The 19,799-nt window shown below is 36.5% G+C and overlaps 1 protein-coding gene across 10 annotated transcripts in view; it reads right to left on the bottom strand.

The window, feature by feature from the left end:
• Nucleotides 1-4,013: 4,013 nt before the first annotated feature.
• The window catches only part of RALGPS2 (Ral GEF with PH domain and SH3 binding motif 2), a 128,034-nt gene continuing 112,248 nt past the window's right edge, over nucleotides 4,014-19,799 (bottom strand). For 8 of the 10 annotated variants that reach the window (XM_075038600.1, XM_075038591.1, XM_075038590.1 and 5 more), the window contains 6 exons: nucleotides 19,469-19,546; nucleotides 17,803-17,908; nucleotides 17,007-17,099; nucleotides 9,387-9,492; nucleotides 8,080-8,171; nucleotides 4,014-5,802 (listed from right to left, as the gene is read on the bottom strand). In XM_075038600.1, coding sequence (XP_074894701.1) covers nucleotides 5,773-5,802; nucleotides 8,080-8,171; nucleotides 9,387-9,492; nucleotides 17,007-17,099; nucleotides 17,803-17,908; nucleotides 19,469-19,546 — 505 coding nt within the window. In that variant the 3' untranslated portion in view covers nucleotides 4,014-5,772. The remainder of the gene's footprint in view (nucleotides 5,803-8,079; nucleotides 8,172-9,386; nucleotides 9,493-17,006; nucleotides 17,100-17,802; nucleotides 17,909-19,468; nucleotides 19,547-19,799) is intronic. The other 2 variants (XM_075038598.1, XM_075038599.1) reach the window with 1 other exon arrangement.

Genomic DNA, 19,799 nt, shown 5'->3' on the forward strand with positions numbered 1-19,799 from the left:
TGACAGCATAACCATGCCATGATCTGCAGGAACTTGCATTTCATTACATTTCATACACATTTTTTCTTAGCAACGTAACTTCAAGAAAACTTGTCAGCTCTGTTCTGCAACAGGCGTTGCTAAACTAAGTAATTAGTCTTTTCTCCTTTGACCTAACCCTTCTACGACTTTGAAGATTCTTAGAAAGCATAAGATTAATTTTCAAGTTATCCTTTACATCTTAATTTATAAACACTACAATAAAACTGCTGTGTTTTTATAAGGATATGTTCAAGGAAAATAAATATTTAATTGTTTAAGAACAACACATTTTCTCTCATTTCCCCTTCCAAAGCTTACAAACTTTTCCTACTAAAACAATCTCTAGCAGTTGTTTGAGTGAAGGACAGTACTCTCTACATAGTGTTGGCACTAGAAATACAGTATACAAAACTGAGCTTATGGGATATTAAGAAAGATTAAGATTTATCTAAGCATTCTCTTTCCCCAAACAGTTTTTTCCTGTAGTATTTATTTTACATTAACAAAAAGCTTGTAAGAAATAAGTCTTCTTGTAAGAATGCTCTTCAATGTTTAAATCAAAATGGGAGAGAGAAAAGCAAGTTCCTTTCTAATTATGTGAGCTCTTAAGTTCATGTGGTCTAGACCATGACTTGGACTACCCTTTTCAATTTTTCTCTACTACTAAATCTATTTAGAGATGTACCAAAATAAAAAGAAATTAATTTTGAAGTAGTCTGAGCTACTTCTGATAAAAGCTGAACAAGCCCAAGCTACCAAATACCTCTGCATTTTTCCTAAAAAGAGGCTATTCAAATACAGAAAAAAAATACTAAAGCAATTCAAGCCACAACTATTTTACATTGAACAAAACAACTAACTTCTGCAGAAATGCAATGACCGTAAGGAATATTACCCCTTGGTACATCAAGGGCACAGCATGCAAGTCTGCTATTGTGGTACTCTCAGCACTGAAATAAAGGAATTGGTCTTCAAGTTAATAATAAGGCACTGACAAAAGTCCTCCTTAAATCCAAGCACTCATCCTCTTGATGCATTACAAATTAGAATGATGATTTTAAAAAAAGGATAACCCCTACAAACAAATTCAATGTCCACTCGTACAGATTCTTTCAATGAAAACTTTCCCAAGCCAATCCCCCTTATGCACAAGCTACTTTTAGAGAAAAATTAAAGAAGGAGGGCAATACTTAAATAACAACAAAACTTTTAAAACTTGTCCTTGTAGCGAGAATAAGCAATTAACTGATGTGATTTAGTACCAGCCCTGGTGTCTTGATGCTTGCCAACAGGCAGCATACTACAGCTGGCCATGGAAAAGATTGGAACTACTAATGCTGTTGAGTTAGCACACCAAAAAAAAAAAAAAAAAAAAAAGACAATGAAAGAAAATGCCACTGACAAAAGCCAGAAGAAACAACATCCCATGATTTACCTTCTCTTGATTTGGACAAGTTTTGCTACAGTTAACCAAAACCACAAGATCAATTTGCCTTTTATCTAAACAGACCTCACCTCCTCGAGTGCCTTAGCAGCACAGAAAACTGCAATTACTTCTGCTGGAAGGGAAAGAGCATTTCCTTTTAACATTTGTTATGTCTGATACTAATAGAGGAGGACTATTTCTGAAAAATGCATAAATGCAAATAGAGAAGGCTGATGTTGCAAGAACAATTAGATTAGATTAATTTACTTCTAGCAAGGAAAAGGTAACTGCTGTAGTTCTTTATGCTTTCTTTTGCTCTCAATGTTTTCAAATATGCATACCTCTATAAATGCTTTTCTTGATAAAAGTTCAAGTGCTCTGCAGTTGTATTTTGAGGAGGAAAGTTAATCAGCTGATTCCCTAGAAGAGACACTGATTGCTCAAGCAACAGGCTAAAACATGCATAACTAGAGGGCTGCTTAATAGGCCAGCTGCAGAGTTGACAAATAATGTCTGCCATTACAGTATTTTCCTTTTTAGAGCTTTCTTAAGTAGGATGTGATTTTCACAGTAATTTAAAAGACCTAATAGTAACACAATTTTAAAGTGGGTGCTAAATCTCATTCATTAAGTATTGATGTGCATTCGTTTAACATTTGTAGTTTTTTTAATGCCCATAACTTGCACGTAAATACTTAATGAATCATAATAGCCTGAGTAATATTCCTCTGGCATGAAATGTCCGCAAAATGAAATACGTGTCTGGGATGAGCTATGTTTACTCAAATTATAGGAATTTTTCAAAAATAAATCTCCTCATTTGCTTTATAAGAACACTGGAATAGAAGTCAGGTCTGAAAAACCTAGCCAAAAGTAGTACAGATTAAGTTAGAAAGATAAAAGTTAACAGTAAGTATTCAAGCACTAGTGCAATGTTACATATTTCTAGTGCACTGCACCAATTTCATAAACCAGACATTCCCTGTTGTTCAGTCTTTCCCAAGACAGTTAGTTTAGCTAACAAAGTGGTTAGGAGTCAGCAGATGATTAACATTTACATGTGAAGTCTTGCTACGGAGATCTACTCTGAATACTTTTTGCTCATATGCCTCCAAAACAGGGAAACGTAAGGGGCATCTTTAGTTTAAAAATCAAAACATTAAGACGTAAAGTGACAAATATTAGCTGAAGTCTTTCAGCAGTTATTAACAAGATAAAGAATTAGATCAATACATTAAAAATAAAAATGAAAGAGAAACTGCCAACTATCTAAAGTAGTCTGGATGACAGTCTTACCTGAATACCACAAGCTCGCTGCTGTCCTTGTTTTCTCAGCATTGGTTTTAATTATTTAATTTTTTGTAACCCCTTTTTAAAAAAGGGCATTACTATGTTCTTTACAGTGTGTATTTGACTTGTCTGAGTCCTTCCAAGGCTTAGCTGAAGCAGCTTTCCCTCAGGGAACAAAACCACCACCTCTTTCTGAGCACCATTTATCTCAAAACCTCTATCATTTCAGTATTTCTGTGTTGCCCTGTAGGACTATGTAGCTAGACAGGAGACAAACAATAGGAAAATACTGAACTACTCACTGTAACAAGTGCCAATAATGTTTTCTGTGTTGTCATTAATCACTCCAGTTATTCTGGCTACACATTTTAAGAAACTCCTGCCACAATATTAAATCTCTCCCACGAAAAACAGCGTATCTGAGGGTAGAAAAACAATGAAGAGTAGGAAGCCTAAGAACAATGAAAGCTGGTAACAGCAACAATTCACTAAATGATGATTTTTGAACTCTTTTCCCCACCATCCTCCTACCATAAAAACCTAACTCAAAACAGCTGGAAAAATACAAAAAAAAACAATAATAAATGACACCTTCTGACCTGGCTCTGTCCTTAGCAAAGCTGTGTGATGTCAGGCTGTGGCTCCCAGTTGCATGTTAGCTTTCACTAACAGAAGAACAGATACAGTTATGCTGCAATGAACCTGTAATAGCTTATTTAAAAATTCAAAATCCACAGGCTATTATCCACAGTGCTTAAAAAAGTACACACATTGTTAAAAAACACTTAGCTGTTGAGAAGAAACACACATTAAGTAATTTCTAAAATGAAAAAAACAAAACTAAAGTTGTGGAAAGTCTACTACAGTAACACTGCTGGCTATGAAGATATCTTTACTATACACCCAACATTGGTAAACTTGGGAGATGTGTGAATTGCAGAGGGATTCAGCACAAGCAACCCCTTCCCAAAATACAGGGCTTCAGGATCAGAACAGACTATTCATGCCCCATCAAAACAACAACAACAGAAAAAATTGCAAAGGGACAGAAGTTCCCACAGTGCTTTTGGTGTAATTCTGACATAAGCATCCTTCTACTGTTTTCTTTCTACCAAGAGCCAATTCACAAGAACAATTCTTGGAAACATAAACCAGCCTATTATCCTTTACTGTACATCACCAAGTGGTTGGGCTTTTTGTATTTTGTTTTGGTTTTCTACTGTGAGGTTGGATTAACCTTCTTTTTGCCCCCTCCCTCTCACCCCCCTTCACCCCCACCCCCAAATAAGAAATTAATCATTTCCATTAAGAGATTAATTTGCCTCTGGAAAAAAACCAGAAAGTGAATTTATAGGCTTCTACTCAGATGCAATAAACAAACTGTACATTTTCAAAATAGTAACTACTAGTAGAAACCTTTATTAGATAGTCAGAGAACTCTGCCACAGACTGGTAGGTAGCTTGTTTCTTTTTAAAAAGGAGTATTCATGGTGGAATCTGCAAGCGTATTTATGGCCACTAAACCACAATGTCAATGGAACAGTTACTACTTTTTCACAGACTTCAAAGTTCTGGTATCGGAGTCATATTTTGGACAATGTTTCCTTGCTTTACAAAGATTGTATTTTTGAAGATGAAAGAAAGACTGATCATCCAGGAAACTCTATCTAGGTGATGTCAAGGAAATCCAAATAAAGCAAGAATCCAAGTCTTAAGCATAAAACACACATATAAAGCACGGCTCCCTTTTTACAACCATAATGTTTTTCTCAGTGTATAATTTCAGTGACCAAGAATTATTCCTGTCAATGATGGAATTTTGATAGTCCCACACCTTTTCTCTGCTTAAGTTACCCTACCTTCTAATTAATTATTTGCCTGAAGATCAAAAGAGCTTCTGTATGTAAAGTCTGCTTTAGGCCATGTTATCAATACCACACAATGTCAACTACTTTGACCAAGACAGATACTAAAATCAATTATTGCCAAATAAGAACATGAAAATTTGAAATTGTGCCTCTATCTTTTTAAAACACAGATCTTAAGTGATATTATGAAACACCATACACTAACAGTGGTCCCTAACTGATAATTGAGAAGTAAAATGTTGAAGTAAAATGTCTCAGTGAGCTATACCCAGGTGTTGTTTTTCAAATCATTCAACCTTTGTATGTAGGAGAGTGACAGGTGTAGAAACAAATGGGAAGAAAACACTCAGTTCTGACCCAATAGTGCTTTCAGTTTTGTCTCTTACACACACACACACACTGACCACCCAAAACACGTGAACTACATTTTTAACCAGGAATTAGGCAATAACGTACCAAAAAAATTTTTGGTGTGTAAGTACTCAGCCTTTGTGCCACTCAAAGGGAATATGGCCCCCATACAGTACTAATATTTGCAAGCTTACTGTTATTCTAAACTTGCAGTTGTTACATTTCTTATACTTGTAGGTCTGAGAGAAACAACACTGCTGCAGGCTAAGTGTTCCTGGGACAAGCTCCCATTGAGAATTCCTGGTATAGTCTAAACAACATCTCTAGAACGTGTAGTACCTCTTTCACCCGGTTCATACATAGCTTTTGATACAACTCTTAAATACCAGTTTACTTGTTTTCTTAAGAATGCCTAAAAAGGTGAGTTATTTTCAAAATTAGTATAAAGTTAAAAGAAACTCAAACTAGCTACAATCTATTTAACTCAAGCACAGCACCGCCAGAAGTTTCACACACACTATTTGGTGTTTCATGTTGTTTTTCCTTTCACTCTTTAAGGCAGTGGTTTCCACAGGTCAGTTCAGAGAATATAACGAAGTATGGTCCATGGCAATTCATGTTGCAACTCCATTTTTAATTTTGGGGACTCTACTCCCCAACCATTAGTGGTTTTGTTCAGGGCTCCAGAGTTCAGGGATCGAGTTGACAGGCTCTGTTCTGGCACAGAATACAGCTGGCACATTTTTCATCAGGACCTCGTTCTCAATTATGAGATGGTTCAAATTGTTCTTTTTTTTTTTGTTTTGAAGTAGCCTATTATTCAAAGGTCATCAAGTTGGCAGGAACCTGAAAACAAAATATAAATGATAGCAGATTTTACTTTGGGTAGTAGCTACTTAACATTCCACTGTTTCACAGACTAGCCACCTGTTTAAATGCACATCATTAATGCTCGTTCTGTCGCAAAAAAAGGGGAGGAGGAATGCAACTATCATTTGGCCGTACAAATATACTTAGAGCTGTAGAAAACCCAGGTATAACCAAAATATTAAAATGCTGCATGGTTTATAATTTTATTATATGGCCATGGATCTTATTAATTTTGATGACATTTAAGATTTAAGTTGTTAGCCAAGGAACTTTAACATGGTAAATCTCAGCACCAAACTACACAAGCAGAACCTTCTCACTTGAGTCTCAGCTAGAGAATTCTTGGCACACAGGTCAGTGATTGATATAGGCCCTCTAGTATTTTTAAGACTAATTTAAAAAAACAAGGCATAAACACTTGCATGGGCTTTTCCCATAGGAAACCTGAATGCCTGCTGTAGACATCACTCTCTTTCATTATGATTAAAGCTATTTTGCATTACATTAGTTTACTTCCCAGTTTCTCCCCATCAGGAGTTTGCCTGACAGCAACATCTCGTGTTTACTCAGGTTATTAAAGAGACACCACATTCCTGATGACTGTCAATAAACACCCAGTTTGGTCAGATTTGAAGCAAGCATTTCTTGCTTTGCATTTACCATTTACCTGTAGGAGCAAGAATGATCAACTGAGCGAAAGTTCCACCATTAAAATTAAAAATAACATCTATTAAAATAGTTCCCAATATTATTCAACTGGGTAGGTGTCTATACTCTATTGAAAGTACATTTAAACTTCCAACCTTTCTTAGGCAGTCATACTGTTAACAAGCAAATAAGATCTTCCATTTTAAACAGTACCATAGGGAAACAGTACCTCTAGGGAAAGCACTGCTCAGGAGCCAAATCACAATCAAAAGAAAAATTTTAGAGGATTTTTTGTGGTTCTTTTTACTCATTTGGTAAACTAACCTTTGTAACCTAATGTTTGAGTGAAGCACCGCTTCTTCTATGGGAGCAACTATGCTGCAAGAACCCATATAGTAAAACTACAACATGCCAGGAAACAGAAAATATGCAATGAATTACGGTAGCAGGGGTTTTGGCCTTTTAGTGGTAGGTTTTTTTCATTAATCCTCCCCTCCTTTTTTCTGTTAAAATCTCCTACTCTTATCTTCACTTTACTGTCATAGTTTCCACAGGAGGCCCCGCCAAGACCCTTAAGCCTGCTGCTTTTGCGCAAGTTAGGGGCTGAATGCTTTAAACAAGTTTGCATTAAATACTATTGTTAAGCCTTATTGAATAAAAGCTGTCCTCAGAGGGCAGTTTTCAGGCTTGCCTGGAAGTCACCACTTTCTTGCAAACTCTTTGCCGCTATTTGCTACTATTCCCACATTCTCCAGCCAGGAACACAATTTCCTCTCCTCTGCACCGTCTCAAATACTTTCAAGGGAGGTTCTGCAACCCTCCTTATTCTTCAGATTTCTCTCAAAAGCAGAACTGAACAAAAAAGCACAGAAGGATATGGAAAGGTCCTTTTGCTTCCCCTTGAAATTCAGTAGTACTTTTGCTCTGGGAACTCCATAAACAAATGTGCAAAGGAAAAGGGAGATTTCAGGAAGACAAAGTGGTAACTTAAAAAGGATTTTGCTGATGAAAAAGTTCACTAAGAACTTATATGGGAAAAGAATTTAATAGGGGTCGGAGTAGTCTTATCTTCCTTTTTGACTCATGGAAAATTCTACTTTTCCTTTCAAAGTCTGCCAAATGTACACAGGACTAAACTATTTTTTTAAATACATTTTAGAAATACAAACAAACAACAGAAAACATGAATGCACAAGACCTGACAAAATGGCACTACAGGAGAGTTATCTAGAATTGATATTGAATGCTATGGTTTACAGCTTTTTATGTAACTATAAAATAGCCTTTTTAAAATAGGCAATGACAAAAATACTGCCACTCGGACAGATATTTTACAGCATTCCTTCCATTTCCCCAATTGCTTTAAATTAGCCTCAAGATAGCCCCAAATCTTTCTTCATTACCACAGAAGCTCTGAGGACTTGTCTGCAAAGGGTCAAACAGGAAAGCTAAGACAAATCAGTTAAGCATGTGAAATCAATGTACAGGCCACTCAGAGCAGATTGCTCTTCATACAAAGCTATCGGTTACAGTTTGGTCATCTTGGAGATCTATCAATTCTGAGCTCTTAACAGTTCACACTCCTTTTCAGCATCTTGCTCTCACCTGTTGTCTGTTGCTTTGGCAGGCAGCACTCAGGTGTTTAAACCAGAGCATCGCATTCATTCTGTTTCCAGCTTGAAATTTATATGAATTTCCTAAGTGAGAAAGGTGAAGAAAAAACTGGTAAAGAAACACAAACAATACTACACACTTAAATCCTACCCGTATTCAAATAACTCTAAATTAAAACATTATGAAGAGATTTAAGCATAAGGTTCATATAACTTTACACCTTTTCTGGAATAGGTGCAACTTAATTGTTTGACCTAGTGTGAGAGAAGTGTCTTCCTTTCCCACATTCTAGATTTCAACTAACACCAGTGTCAACTTGGAAAGAACAAAACATTTCGCAGAACCATACAAAAAAAATGTTTTTGTTCATTACCATTATTGCAATTTGTTTATAATACCATTTCATACTTTTTAAATGAAGTGCAAGATAACACTGAAATGCACTCTAGAAAGCAAGATTTGAAAATATTTGAAAATTGTTCCTAAACACATTGATACATTTCAGACTAGTATTTTCAGTGTCTGGTGTTACACAGTGCTTACCTGGGTTCAGAAAAGCCAAGTACTACAAAAACATTCCAGGTTGCCATTGCTGAGTTTAAGCTGACAAGCACTCAATCTACACCACATATCAGTGGTGCTAGAATAGATGCTTGGAAATAAAGTGTACTAAGACTTGAAGTTGACAATGCAATAAATAATGTTAAGCTCCTTTATCAGAACTTCTAATGATGCTCCTTCTGCATCGTTTGAAGTGCTATGGAAAAGTAACAATTTCTTCACAGTTTAAACTGAAACCAGGGCATTACCTTGGAGTAATGGAAATCCAGCGCTTCTCTGCAAAACAGTCAAGATCTTAGTTTTTGGGTTTTTTTCCTGGTAATAGTGCTACATTTGAACAGATTGTTTGGTTTGGGTTTTGTTTTTCATTTGGAGAGGAGAGAGAACTGGTCAAGCATCTAGTGTTAGCTGAATATTGATTTATTTTTTTTTTTGTTACATTTTCACATATGTGAAAATGCCTCTGAGTGGTCTAAATACAGTGTAAAAGAATGCAGATGAATACTTCCAATAAAAATCACAAGTGGAGTTGTTAGAGTTTGGAGAGTTCTTAGAACTTAATGAAGAATCTAATGATTCTCCATGGACAACTGTTCCCACTGCATTCTAAAGGCAAACATGACACATCAGAGAGCAGTTCAGTAAGTGAAAGGTAACATCCTTCCAATTATGAATACCTCAGCGAAGCACATGTTTATTCTGGGAATCACTGCACTCTTGGTGCTAGCATTGCTTACCCTTCTCAGAATCAGTCAATAAGAAGAGATCTGGATGCTCAGGGTCATCTGCCATCATCACCATCCAGCCCACCACTGACACATTCTTACTCGGCGTGGATTTGAACTGAAAATACAAGCAGAGATGTAAACTAAAATAAAACAAGAAGCTTCAGCCAGACTGACTGCACTGCACAGAACCAAGTATGCAAAAGGACAGTTGTTCTCAGTGACACTGTTAAAGACACAGAATAACTTCAAAGGAAACATAGCACTTCATATAATTAAGGAAATTTATGAATTTTATATGGAATTAGTGAAAACAGAACTTACCACAATGAATGACATTCAAAACAAATTAAAAGGAATATCACAATCCCTCAAAAGGTGTCAACAGCCATCTAAACTGCACTGTATGAATACAAGAGCATTCCTCACCACATTACTGCACATGTGTACATACAGTTCAAAAAAAGTACATGCACAAATGCAAAGCTAATCCCTACGCTTTTAACAAACAGAAGAATTAAACTTGTCTGTGCCATAATTATTGAAAGTTAATATGCATTAATTATTGTAACAGTCTGTAATTACACATAACATGAGTTCTGTGGACAAGATAACACAACTGTGTAATTAAATATTATGACCTGATGAATGACATGGAGCAAATGAGGGTGTAGATTGAATAAACAAGTGCGCAGAACAAATGTGGTCATTTATCGACAAGATGTTCAAAATTATAGGGTTTTCCTGTTGAAGGTGTTACTCACATTGATGTGTAACTTAGGTCTCTTCTAAGCACAATACCTGTCTCTGCTACACAAGCCCCTCTCCTGACAGCTCCTTGGTCCCACTCTCCTTTTCATTTACCTGGTCAGTATTATTTTCTACTTCTCCACCTTCTCCTCTCAGTTCCAGTCTACTTGCCCATTAAATACAACTCATTTCCAAACCACAAGCTTCCTTCTCCCTGGTTTCCTTGCTTATCTATTAGTAGACCCCCACGATTCACCTCTCATTACTTGCTCAGTCCGTCCCATTCACTCCCCAATACCCAATTAATTCAGTTTCTCTCAAATCTTTAGCTGCCAAATCTCCTCTTCCCACATTCATGGGTCTGACACAGCCTTTTTTCATCAATCCCAGCACTCTTACCCTCTGCAGTTGCTTTACCTCCCTTCTCTGCCCAAAAGGTCCAACTCTGCTATATGCTCATCCTTATCAGATGTGTCTTCCTCCTGTCTTGTGAAATCCCTATTCTAACCTCTTCATTAGCACAGTAATTTTGACCTCTCTTTAATTACATTATTAGAAACTATAAAGTTAAAACAATCTCAGGGACATCTGAAGTCATTAAAATGAATTTATAGTTCTGGAACACTTTTATTCTTCATTCTAATGCCACATAGCAGATTTACAACATTAAGCATCAAATATCTTTTGTTTCATTTTGGAAATATTGCTTTACCATTACAAACCTAGAACTCTCATGCAGCAAACGGAAGTGTTACTGCAAATAACTTTGAGGGTATCACAAGCAAAGTAAAAGTTTATAAGAATATTCTCTATATGGGAATACAATTACTTTACAAATAAAATTCCACTGCAAGTCTAATGTCAGTTATTCTAATCCATGCCATAGATTAACTGGAGACTTTCAACGTCCAGGTAAGTTGATCTGTCTGGGACTTGTGCAACAGGCTACATTTTGAACCTCAGTTTAAAATACATTAGTACTTTAAATGAACAAATATTAAGACCAATATTTGAAACAAAAAGTATTTTAACCAAGTTCAAAATAATTTAAGAGTCCAGTCTCTCTATATCTTATAAACTTTTGATTGTGTCATCTGTGTACTGCCCTTTATGTTGCCATAGTTACACTTGCAGGAACCATTCCATCACAAGTTCCTACCAGTCATGTTCAGCTGACATTTGTGTAACATCAGTGGAAATAGAAAAGCTTGGAAACTTTGAAGGGATGCTTGTACAGATAGCTGAAGTGTAGAAGTGATGATGACTGTTCTTAGGAAAGACCTGCCTGCCAAATTTCAAAATGGATGCCCTTTTTTTGATATTATTGTGGATAAAACTGTGGGAAAAGACTATTCCTCATAAAACCCATAGAGCCACATATACTGAAGTTAAGGAACTCCACTGCCTTTGGAAGGTGGACAGATTTGGTAACATCTCATAAGAAGAAGTAGTAAATTATAAAGCTCTATCAGACAACATTTCATTACAGTGAGGGCTGGATAACATAACTTCTTTCCAAGTAGAAGCTAAAATTTCTTTGAAGATTCCAGTCAGTAATGAAAAATGTTAAGGAATTTTATCTGAAAGAAGGAAAAAAGATGAGGAAAGAGAATAAAATAAGGATGTAGCTCATAAGTTCTTAAAAAATAAAAAAAGTAAGTATATATTCAGGACTTGCTATGGACCCACTGAAGACACTGCCTTGAAAAATAAGATGACAACTTGCACCTAAAAGGGACCTGCAAAATGCAAGCTTCCAAGTAGTTCTACAAAGCATTAGTAGGTCATTTTCACAGAGGTGGAAATGTGAGTCACAAAGTGGTTTTAATAGGCTACAGATCAACAATGTATCTCTTGAACTGCACTCATTTCTAGAGTTTCATGAAAATAGCACATTTGCAGTTTCCTATCTTAGTTATATATCGTAACAGTTGGTATACAATACGTGAAATTACCATGCAATCAAAACTGCTAGAGCTTGCTTGTTTTTTTCAGTTTATTCAAACCAATTAGTTAATCATGGTACTTCTCCAAAAAGTAAAAAGCTCCACACAACGAAAGTGTTTCCTGCCAGCATCAATCCGTCATCACTTGAAACCCATGTCAGTTTTCCATCCCTGTGCACAGCTGGATTTGTATTCCATGTTTACATAGTCCCCCTGGGCAGTTCTTTCTCCACTGATGCATAGAGCCTTGCTAACAGCAAGTCTGCTTTGTTAACATGAAGGGAATGAAAGCTTCATTGTAATTTAATGTCCCTGGTTCCTCTCTGCTTTTTCTATACAGGCCACTGGAATGACACTCTTACTATACACACAGAAAACTACACAGCTCTGGTGCTAGGCTTCACATAACTAAATTTTGTTGGTTTTGCTGCTGGTCTGAGCTCAAAGGCATTTATACCTAAATCTTTGAATCAAAAACTCTGAATTAATCTCTGAAGAGACTTTTCACTCCAACCTTTTGGTACCTACAAATCTCTTCCTCCTCATCTCTTGCTGAGATTTTACATCTTTCTAATATTCAAATAATTTTCTCAGTGGTGGAACATACTTCCTAGAGCGACAGCATTCTTTATCAGGGTATTTCAGTGAAAGTGCCTGAGCAACATCTATCAAGTTTTCTAGAGTGCCAGTAAATGGGTCTAATTCTGAACATAACATACAATGGAAGGCTTGGAATGAACGAGGGTTCATGCTCGAGCACAAAGCCTAAAGAAGTTTCTGTTGCTTTTCCAAGTACCTGCAAACATGGAAAAATCTCTCATGCATGCTATGTTGCCACAGAAATTTGCAAGGTTCTTCCAGCCCAATCACTATAAATGTTTTTTTTGTTTTTGTTTTTTATGGGTGTATTCATATTTTTCAGGGTGAATGCTTTCTTTAAGACTAATTTTAAGTTGGCTATTTTTACTACTGTCCTTTTTAAAGGTGCACAAGTGCTATAGTTTTGTCACAGGGGCTTGTTTGTGGGTACCATTTCAGCATGAGATAAAACCTTAAGCATTCTAACACATTCCCCTCATTTTCCTGAATCACATCTCTGGGCTCTAAAGTTCACATGCGCATTATAGACAATTTCCTATTACTGTAGTAATAACTGAAACCTGTTCACTATTTAAAATAAAAAGCTCATTATATTTAGTAGTTGTTCTTAGTAGATGCAGCACAAGAAAGTTTGTCACATCCAGGTATCTACAGCAGCCTCTTCCTTTGGACTGGATTCACATCTAGAACACACGCTATACTGGATGCGCTTCTTTGTCTTTGACCATAGGCATGAGAAGAGCAGCTGGTTTGCCCATGTCTAAAAGGGAGGGGACTTCTTGCCCCTTTTTGCAGGATTACACTGGGATTTTTATGAGGTAATTTTCAAAAGAGGTTGGCTACTATAAACCTGGAAGAGCTTTGAGTGTCGGCACATTCCAAGTCCTCAGTCTCAGCTGCCTGAAGCAATAGCAGCAGCAGAACAGTCAAAAGCATGCCTGTAATCAAGACACATTTACCATGAGAGCTCTAGCCAGGAAACTTTATATAGCAGACTGACTTTTTCATTGCCAGCGTTCCTTTCCATGTCACACAGGCCTTGAGAAACGAAGCTGAAAAGACAGATGTTTACATGGCTCCAGAAGATGCTTGGAATATTTTACCTAGGTAAATCTCAAATGTATCAATCTTTGAAAAAGAAACCTGCTTCAAAGTAGACAGGATCATCCTTTTTATCCATTTCATCTGGACAGTAACAAAGCAAAACCTAGACCTAGCCTCAAATCTCTTTATTTTGCAGAACAGACCTCTTAGGATATCACTGGACAGTATCTGTGCAGTGAATACATACTCATGTACTAGCTATCTACAGATGGTTGACCATCTACAGTTTATTCTCTCTTGATTAACTTTCTTTCTGAAAATGCAACCAAATGTGAATTGAAGCATGACACTTGACAAGTCAACTTCACAGCCTCCAGAACAAAAGCCGACGCTTTGTACAATAACCCTGCAGTGAAATGGATGGAAATCTAACCCATCAATAGTGAGGCTAAAAGTGTAACATAGGTAGACTAGCTGAACAAAGTTACTGATCACCTATTATTAGGCTGTTTAATAAATAGGAGCCTCTCCCCTTAATCCCCCAACCTCAGCCTTCCACAGCAGTTACCAGGTTATTTTCCACCTTAATTTCAGCATAAACTGAAACTCTGTGTTCTAATGACCTTTGGTGCAGAAGCATGCATGCATTCACTGTGAACTATTTGTTTAAAAGACAATCCACACCACATCTAACAGGTATTACATTGTTTTAACCATGACCACCTGGGAAACGAAATCAGACCATAACATGCTTTGCATCCACAAAGAGAACAAAATATGTTTGCTGCCCTAAAAAGCTAAAAGCAAGATATCAGCTGTGTACAGACAAATCCAAGGTTGCACTGGATAGTTCAGTCCAATTTCATAGAGCCAAATATTAAAAAAAATAAATCTGCTCTACCAGTCATTGCTTTTTACTACCGCTCCACCATCTCCATTTCCTGGGAACTGCACTGCTCAAACTCCACCCAGTATTTGCAAGCCATAATGCTAGCAGGCTTGTGATGGGTAATCCTGCCAGCATTATGGACTTGAATGTCTCCTAGCCTCCATCTGCAAACTTTGTCATTGGTCTGCTGGCACATCCTTGGACAAATAAACATGGGAACGTAAGGATGCGAGACAGATTTTAGCTTCTTAGGCACTAGTCTCTGTTCACTAGTAGTTCAGTTGTTGTAGGTATCACAACACATCCGGGACTTGGGGAGTATTAAAAGTCAATTCAATAGGTTCAGAAAATAATTTTTGAAAGAGCATTCTAAACAGATATGACTGCATTTCAAGACAAAAGTAAGGGCTTTTGCAGTAATAGAGGTTCAAGAGGATCAGATACCAGACTTGATGTTTACATTTGTTACCTTTTTACTTAATTTACTTTTCCTAAAGAAAGGGCAAGACCATTTAAATGATTAAAATTGTTATTCTGAAGGAAACGTATAAGCAAATGGACCATGTAAAAATTCAATATAGTTAATTTCCAGCTGTGCAATTTTTCCAAGTTCTCTAAACCCATACGTTATTTAGATTGTTTTAAAATATTTATACACAATACTGAAAAAGCTTCTGATTGAGTAAGTACAAGTATGATGAAGTCTTCCATCATTCAGTACTTTGACAGACAGTGGGCAAGAGACTCACAAATGCATATTCTATTCTTAAAAGAAAACAAAATGCAATTTTGGCATAAAGCCTAAGGGCATCACTTCAGTAACAAAAGCACAAAGTCTGACATTACAAAAATTTCTTTTCCATTTCTCAACGTTTCCAGAAAAAACAAGCAACTATCTGTTAGTGACATAATGCCAGTACAAGTTCTCTCTTGGTTCTTTCTTTGGCTTTTGCTTTAATACTTTGCATTTCTGCTCATAACAGTTTACAAGTCTGCTCTTTCCAAATATCTTTACTTTTAATGAGACAGACTCCTTCTATAAGGTTTTCACTGATACCAGAGGCAAATGCATCCAAACACATGCAATTCTCTAAAGACACCCAGGAGACAGGCTGCTTGGCTAACAGCCCTTTGGTCTGGGCTAGTATTGTCTCAACTGGCAAGACAAACAAATTAAGTAGGATTGGTTTCAATTTCACCTAAGCAATCAAAGCTAGTAGGGATTGGGCAGATGGTTGATGGCAAAGAAACTATGCAAATATTTCTATTCTACAAGTAATTAACTATTATTAAAATACTCTGAGCATTAGGAAACAGTATTCTAATAAACTACTCAATAAAAGTGGAAAATACTCAATTTTTTGTAGATTAAGACAACATTACACACAAACGTTCCACACAGAAAATCCAAATATCCAGGAGTCTACTAATCAGAAATCTTAAGCTTTCAATCTCTACCCTCTGAACATAAAAAATGTTAGGATACAAAAACAGTATTTTGTACCAAAAAGAAATAAGATAGTCCCCTTACAAGAATTCTAGAAGCACATCACAGTTTGTAAATTACATAAGCTTTATGCAAAGCAAATGTTTTTCAGTGACTGTTACCATAAATTAAGCTGAAACACTAGCCAAGGCAACTACCAGTAATGGTTCTGAGTAGTGAATGAACTTGGAAAAAGATCCACGTATCTCAAATTTTAGCCAGTTTCTTAACAGAATCTCTGGTGCATCCTCTTTCATTATAATTAACCAGTGAACACAGGAACTACACACATCATAATATCCCTGGAACATCTACAGAAAATCCTTTTACTACTTCCCCACATAAGCAAAATATTTTTAGCTTCTTTCAAATAAAGTTGCAGCGAATAAAAGGAAAGCCAGCATCATATGATATGCTAGCTCTCTGCTTAACATATGAAGTGTTCTGTAGTCCATCGTGGTTAACGTACTACAGGCTTAAAAAGAAAAAAGAGTAGTCTAATTTTACACCATATATGAAATCAGTACATGTTTAATGTCCTGTGTAGTGACTTCTCAGTCTTCCCACATCAATGCTTATGTGGATTTCAAGCAGCAACAAACTGTTGCAATACTCAGAGATCATCAAAAGATACGACTTCTACCTTAGAAAAGCAGACAGACCCAATGACATAGCTCCCTTCCTTATAGACCAACAAATTCAACCCATGGCATATGCAAAGCAAATGTTCTTGGTGTAGCATATAAATGTGCATGATATTTCCATTAGGGCATATCCGTATGAGGTGACTGACTGCCTGGAAGACAGGGTAGTGCTGACTAGAAATTATGCAAGTCCTGAACTACTCTCAGTGTTTACATCAGGAAATCACATTTTAATTTTGGCAGATGATACTGGAATATGTCTGTTTTGCATACATGTTTTCTCTCTGTAGCCTTCAGAGATTTTGCAGCGTAGTAAAAGAGTTGGGTTCCGCACAGTGCTACCCAGTATTTTGTCCAAGATGCTACCTAGAGAGAAAAGAGAAAAAAACAGAAGTGCAACATATAAGTGAAATGTTTCATAATATTGAGCTGTAAAATAGCAGGCATCATCCTGCAAGCACATGACAGCACTAACTGTCCAGCTAAACCATCAGCCATGTTATCCGTGTAGGCCTATGAATGCACTAAAAATCTAGAAAGCAGAAAGAACATGTGCCTTTCCTCACTAATCTGAGAAAAATTTTCTGCATCTTACTCTATACTTTCTGCAACCCTTATTGAATGCTTCATTGAGTTAGAGTACTTCTGTCCCTTTTCCATTTTATGTACTGCCATAAGGTATCCCCCATTGTCATGAAAACGTATTTTGATTTATAATTCATAATCAAGCATTTGCAATGCAAATGCTAAGGGTTATTATCTACTGATAAATTGTTAGAATCCACCTACTGTTCAAGACGACAAAACATGCTCCTCTCTTTTAGAGTCGTCAGCAGTTGTAAGAAATTTTATGTAGCATTATACTTCTATTCCCTAGATTATGGGTGTAGCCTCATAAACTGAATAAATCCACCAAACAGAAGAATGCAAACCCTAGCAGTGACCCTAAACCTTAATCAGCAAGGCAGAGGAGATATCAGACACTTGCATTAGTTGCACAATGGCCATTTTATTGTATTTATAACTGGGCAAAGGAAGAAGGTGACAAAACGAACCAAAAAAATCTTACTGTAGGTTTTTTGCCTTCTTTCAACAAAGTCTTCCTTCTGAGAACACCTTGAATAGTAACTGCTCCTGGATACAAATGAACAGCCAAATCTTCAGATTCTAGGGAGCTGAAAGGAACATGTGAAGATTTGTGTGAAAAAGTATTTTCCTAAAGTAGTTTTCCAATCATTACCACAAACTAATGCAAACATCTGTATTTTACTTTAGAAATGTCAATTTTTTATTTATTGGACTTCATTGTGGAAAAAAAACTTCAGCTGTTACAAGGAACTGCTGCTGTGGAATTTACACTCACAAGCAAAAGTGATCAGAAAAATTAATTAGCCAAGCAGGTAATCCTTAATTAAAAAAATTAAAACTCAAGACACAACTGAAATACAAGAACAATTAATTTTAAAAAGCAAATGTTTGAAGTACACTCATATAGTTGCTGTATGTGTTAAAGCCTCTCCTTCAGCCCTTGCAAGAAAGATTACTTTTTTGTTAGAAACACTGGAATCATTAGCACATCAAAACTGAAGCAGAGCTCAAACATGCACAATCTTTAAAATATCTGAAAGCAAGAAGAGTGGGCAGGAGCAGTAATAAAAAGTAGAAACCCAAACCACAGCTTTTAGGTGTTCTAATGCAGCTGGTGCTCTACTAATCATCTACCCTATATAGGATCTAAAAGCAATGGGCCAAAACAAATGCCAGATACAGCACTGTGAAAAGAAAACTTAGCTTTATTAAAATTACAAAGCTGACTGGCTTACAAAACATTTTTAATGAGAAAAAAATTACAACAGGAATCATTTAATTAAATGTCAATCAGAGCATATAACTAAATTGCCGAACCCAGCAGCTTTCTAGAAAAGCCAAGAACTTGAACAGTGCCTGAAACTTGTTTTGAAGTAAGCCAGGGTTTGTTGTTTCATCCATCCTAACAATCATGAACGTTCAAGGTGAATTGGAAATCCAGCAAACATTTTCATTGCAGCACCCACTGAAGTTGATGATATGGAGACAATTTTGGACATTGATAGATGTGAACATGAGTTTAATTCAGTGAGACAATGCTTGCTTCTTAACATGAAAAGAGTTTCATAGTTAATGGCCATCTCTTTCCCAACTACAGTGCCACACAGCTGGAGACAAAATTTGTATTCTAATTAATCATAATAATCAGTTATATTACTCTGTCAGCTTGCAAATAATACTGTATATAATAAATTCGGGCCAATTTTAACGCATTACTCATTTTAGGCATATCTCTGATTTCAGGGAAGGGGGGAAAAGAAATTCAATACAGAACTGCCAGCAAAGAAAACATCTTGAAAGCCATCCATTACCACAAGGAGCAGCTCTGTTGTCCACATGAGAGCTACCAACACTGCTACACAGTGGCAGGCAGTTAAAAGCTACCTCTGGTAGAACATCTTTAAGCCTTGATATAAAGCTCCAATGGTTCAGAATTTGGATTTGCAGACCAGAAAAGCCCTTATGGCAATACAGATTAAGTCATAGAAGAGGAAAGCTTTAAGTCTGAAGAAAAAGGTCTCTACCTTTATTTTGACACGCAAGTTAGAAAGATAACGTCAGAAAACACCCACTTAATTATTAAACCAAACCAAATCACCAACACCAGAGGGAAAGTTTGACACCTCTGTGTGCAGTGGGGATTGTACCTGCTGGCTTTCATGCGGCCTCGATAGCCATTTCGTGACACTCTTGTCCCCGGACCGAGAGAATGGTACAACCTGTTCCTGTTGGATTCCATTATAAATTGTATGTATTACATATACTTTTATTCATAAAAACAGCATGACTGCTAAAACAGCATTGTATTTTTTTGTGAGTGTGCATATCACAAAGCCACTTCTTCCACACAAGAAACAGAGGACAATTTTATTTAGAAAAATGCATGCAGAGGTAGATACCATGTTTTTTTATTTCATCAGATGTTCTCTTTGTCAGAACTCATAATACTGAAGTGTTTTATTGGCACTGAAAGAATAA

Source organism: Buteo buteo, chromosome 10 (genome assembly GCF_964188355.1).
Source record: "Buteo buteo chromosome 10, bButBut1.hap1.1, whole genome shotgun sequence".
In the NCBI taxonomy this organism is placed as follows: domain Eukaryota; kingdom Metazoa; phylum Chordata; class Aves; order Accipitriformes; family Accipitridae; genus Buteo; species Buteo buteo.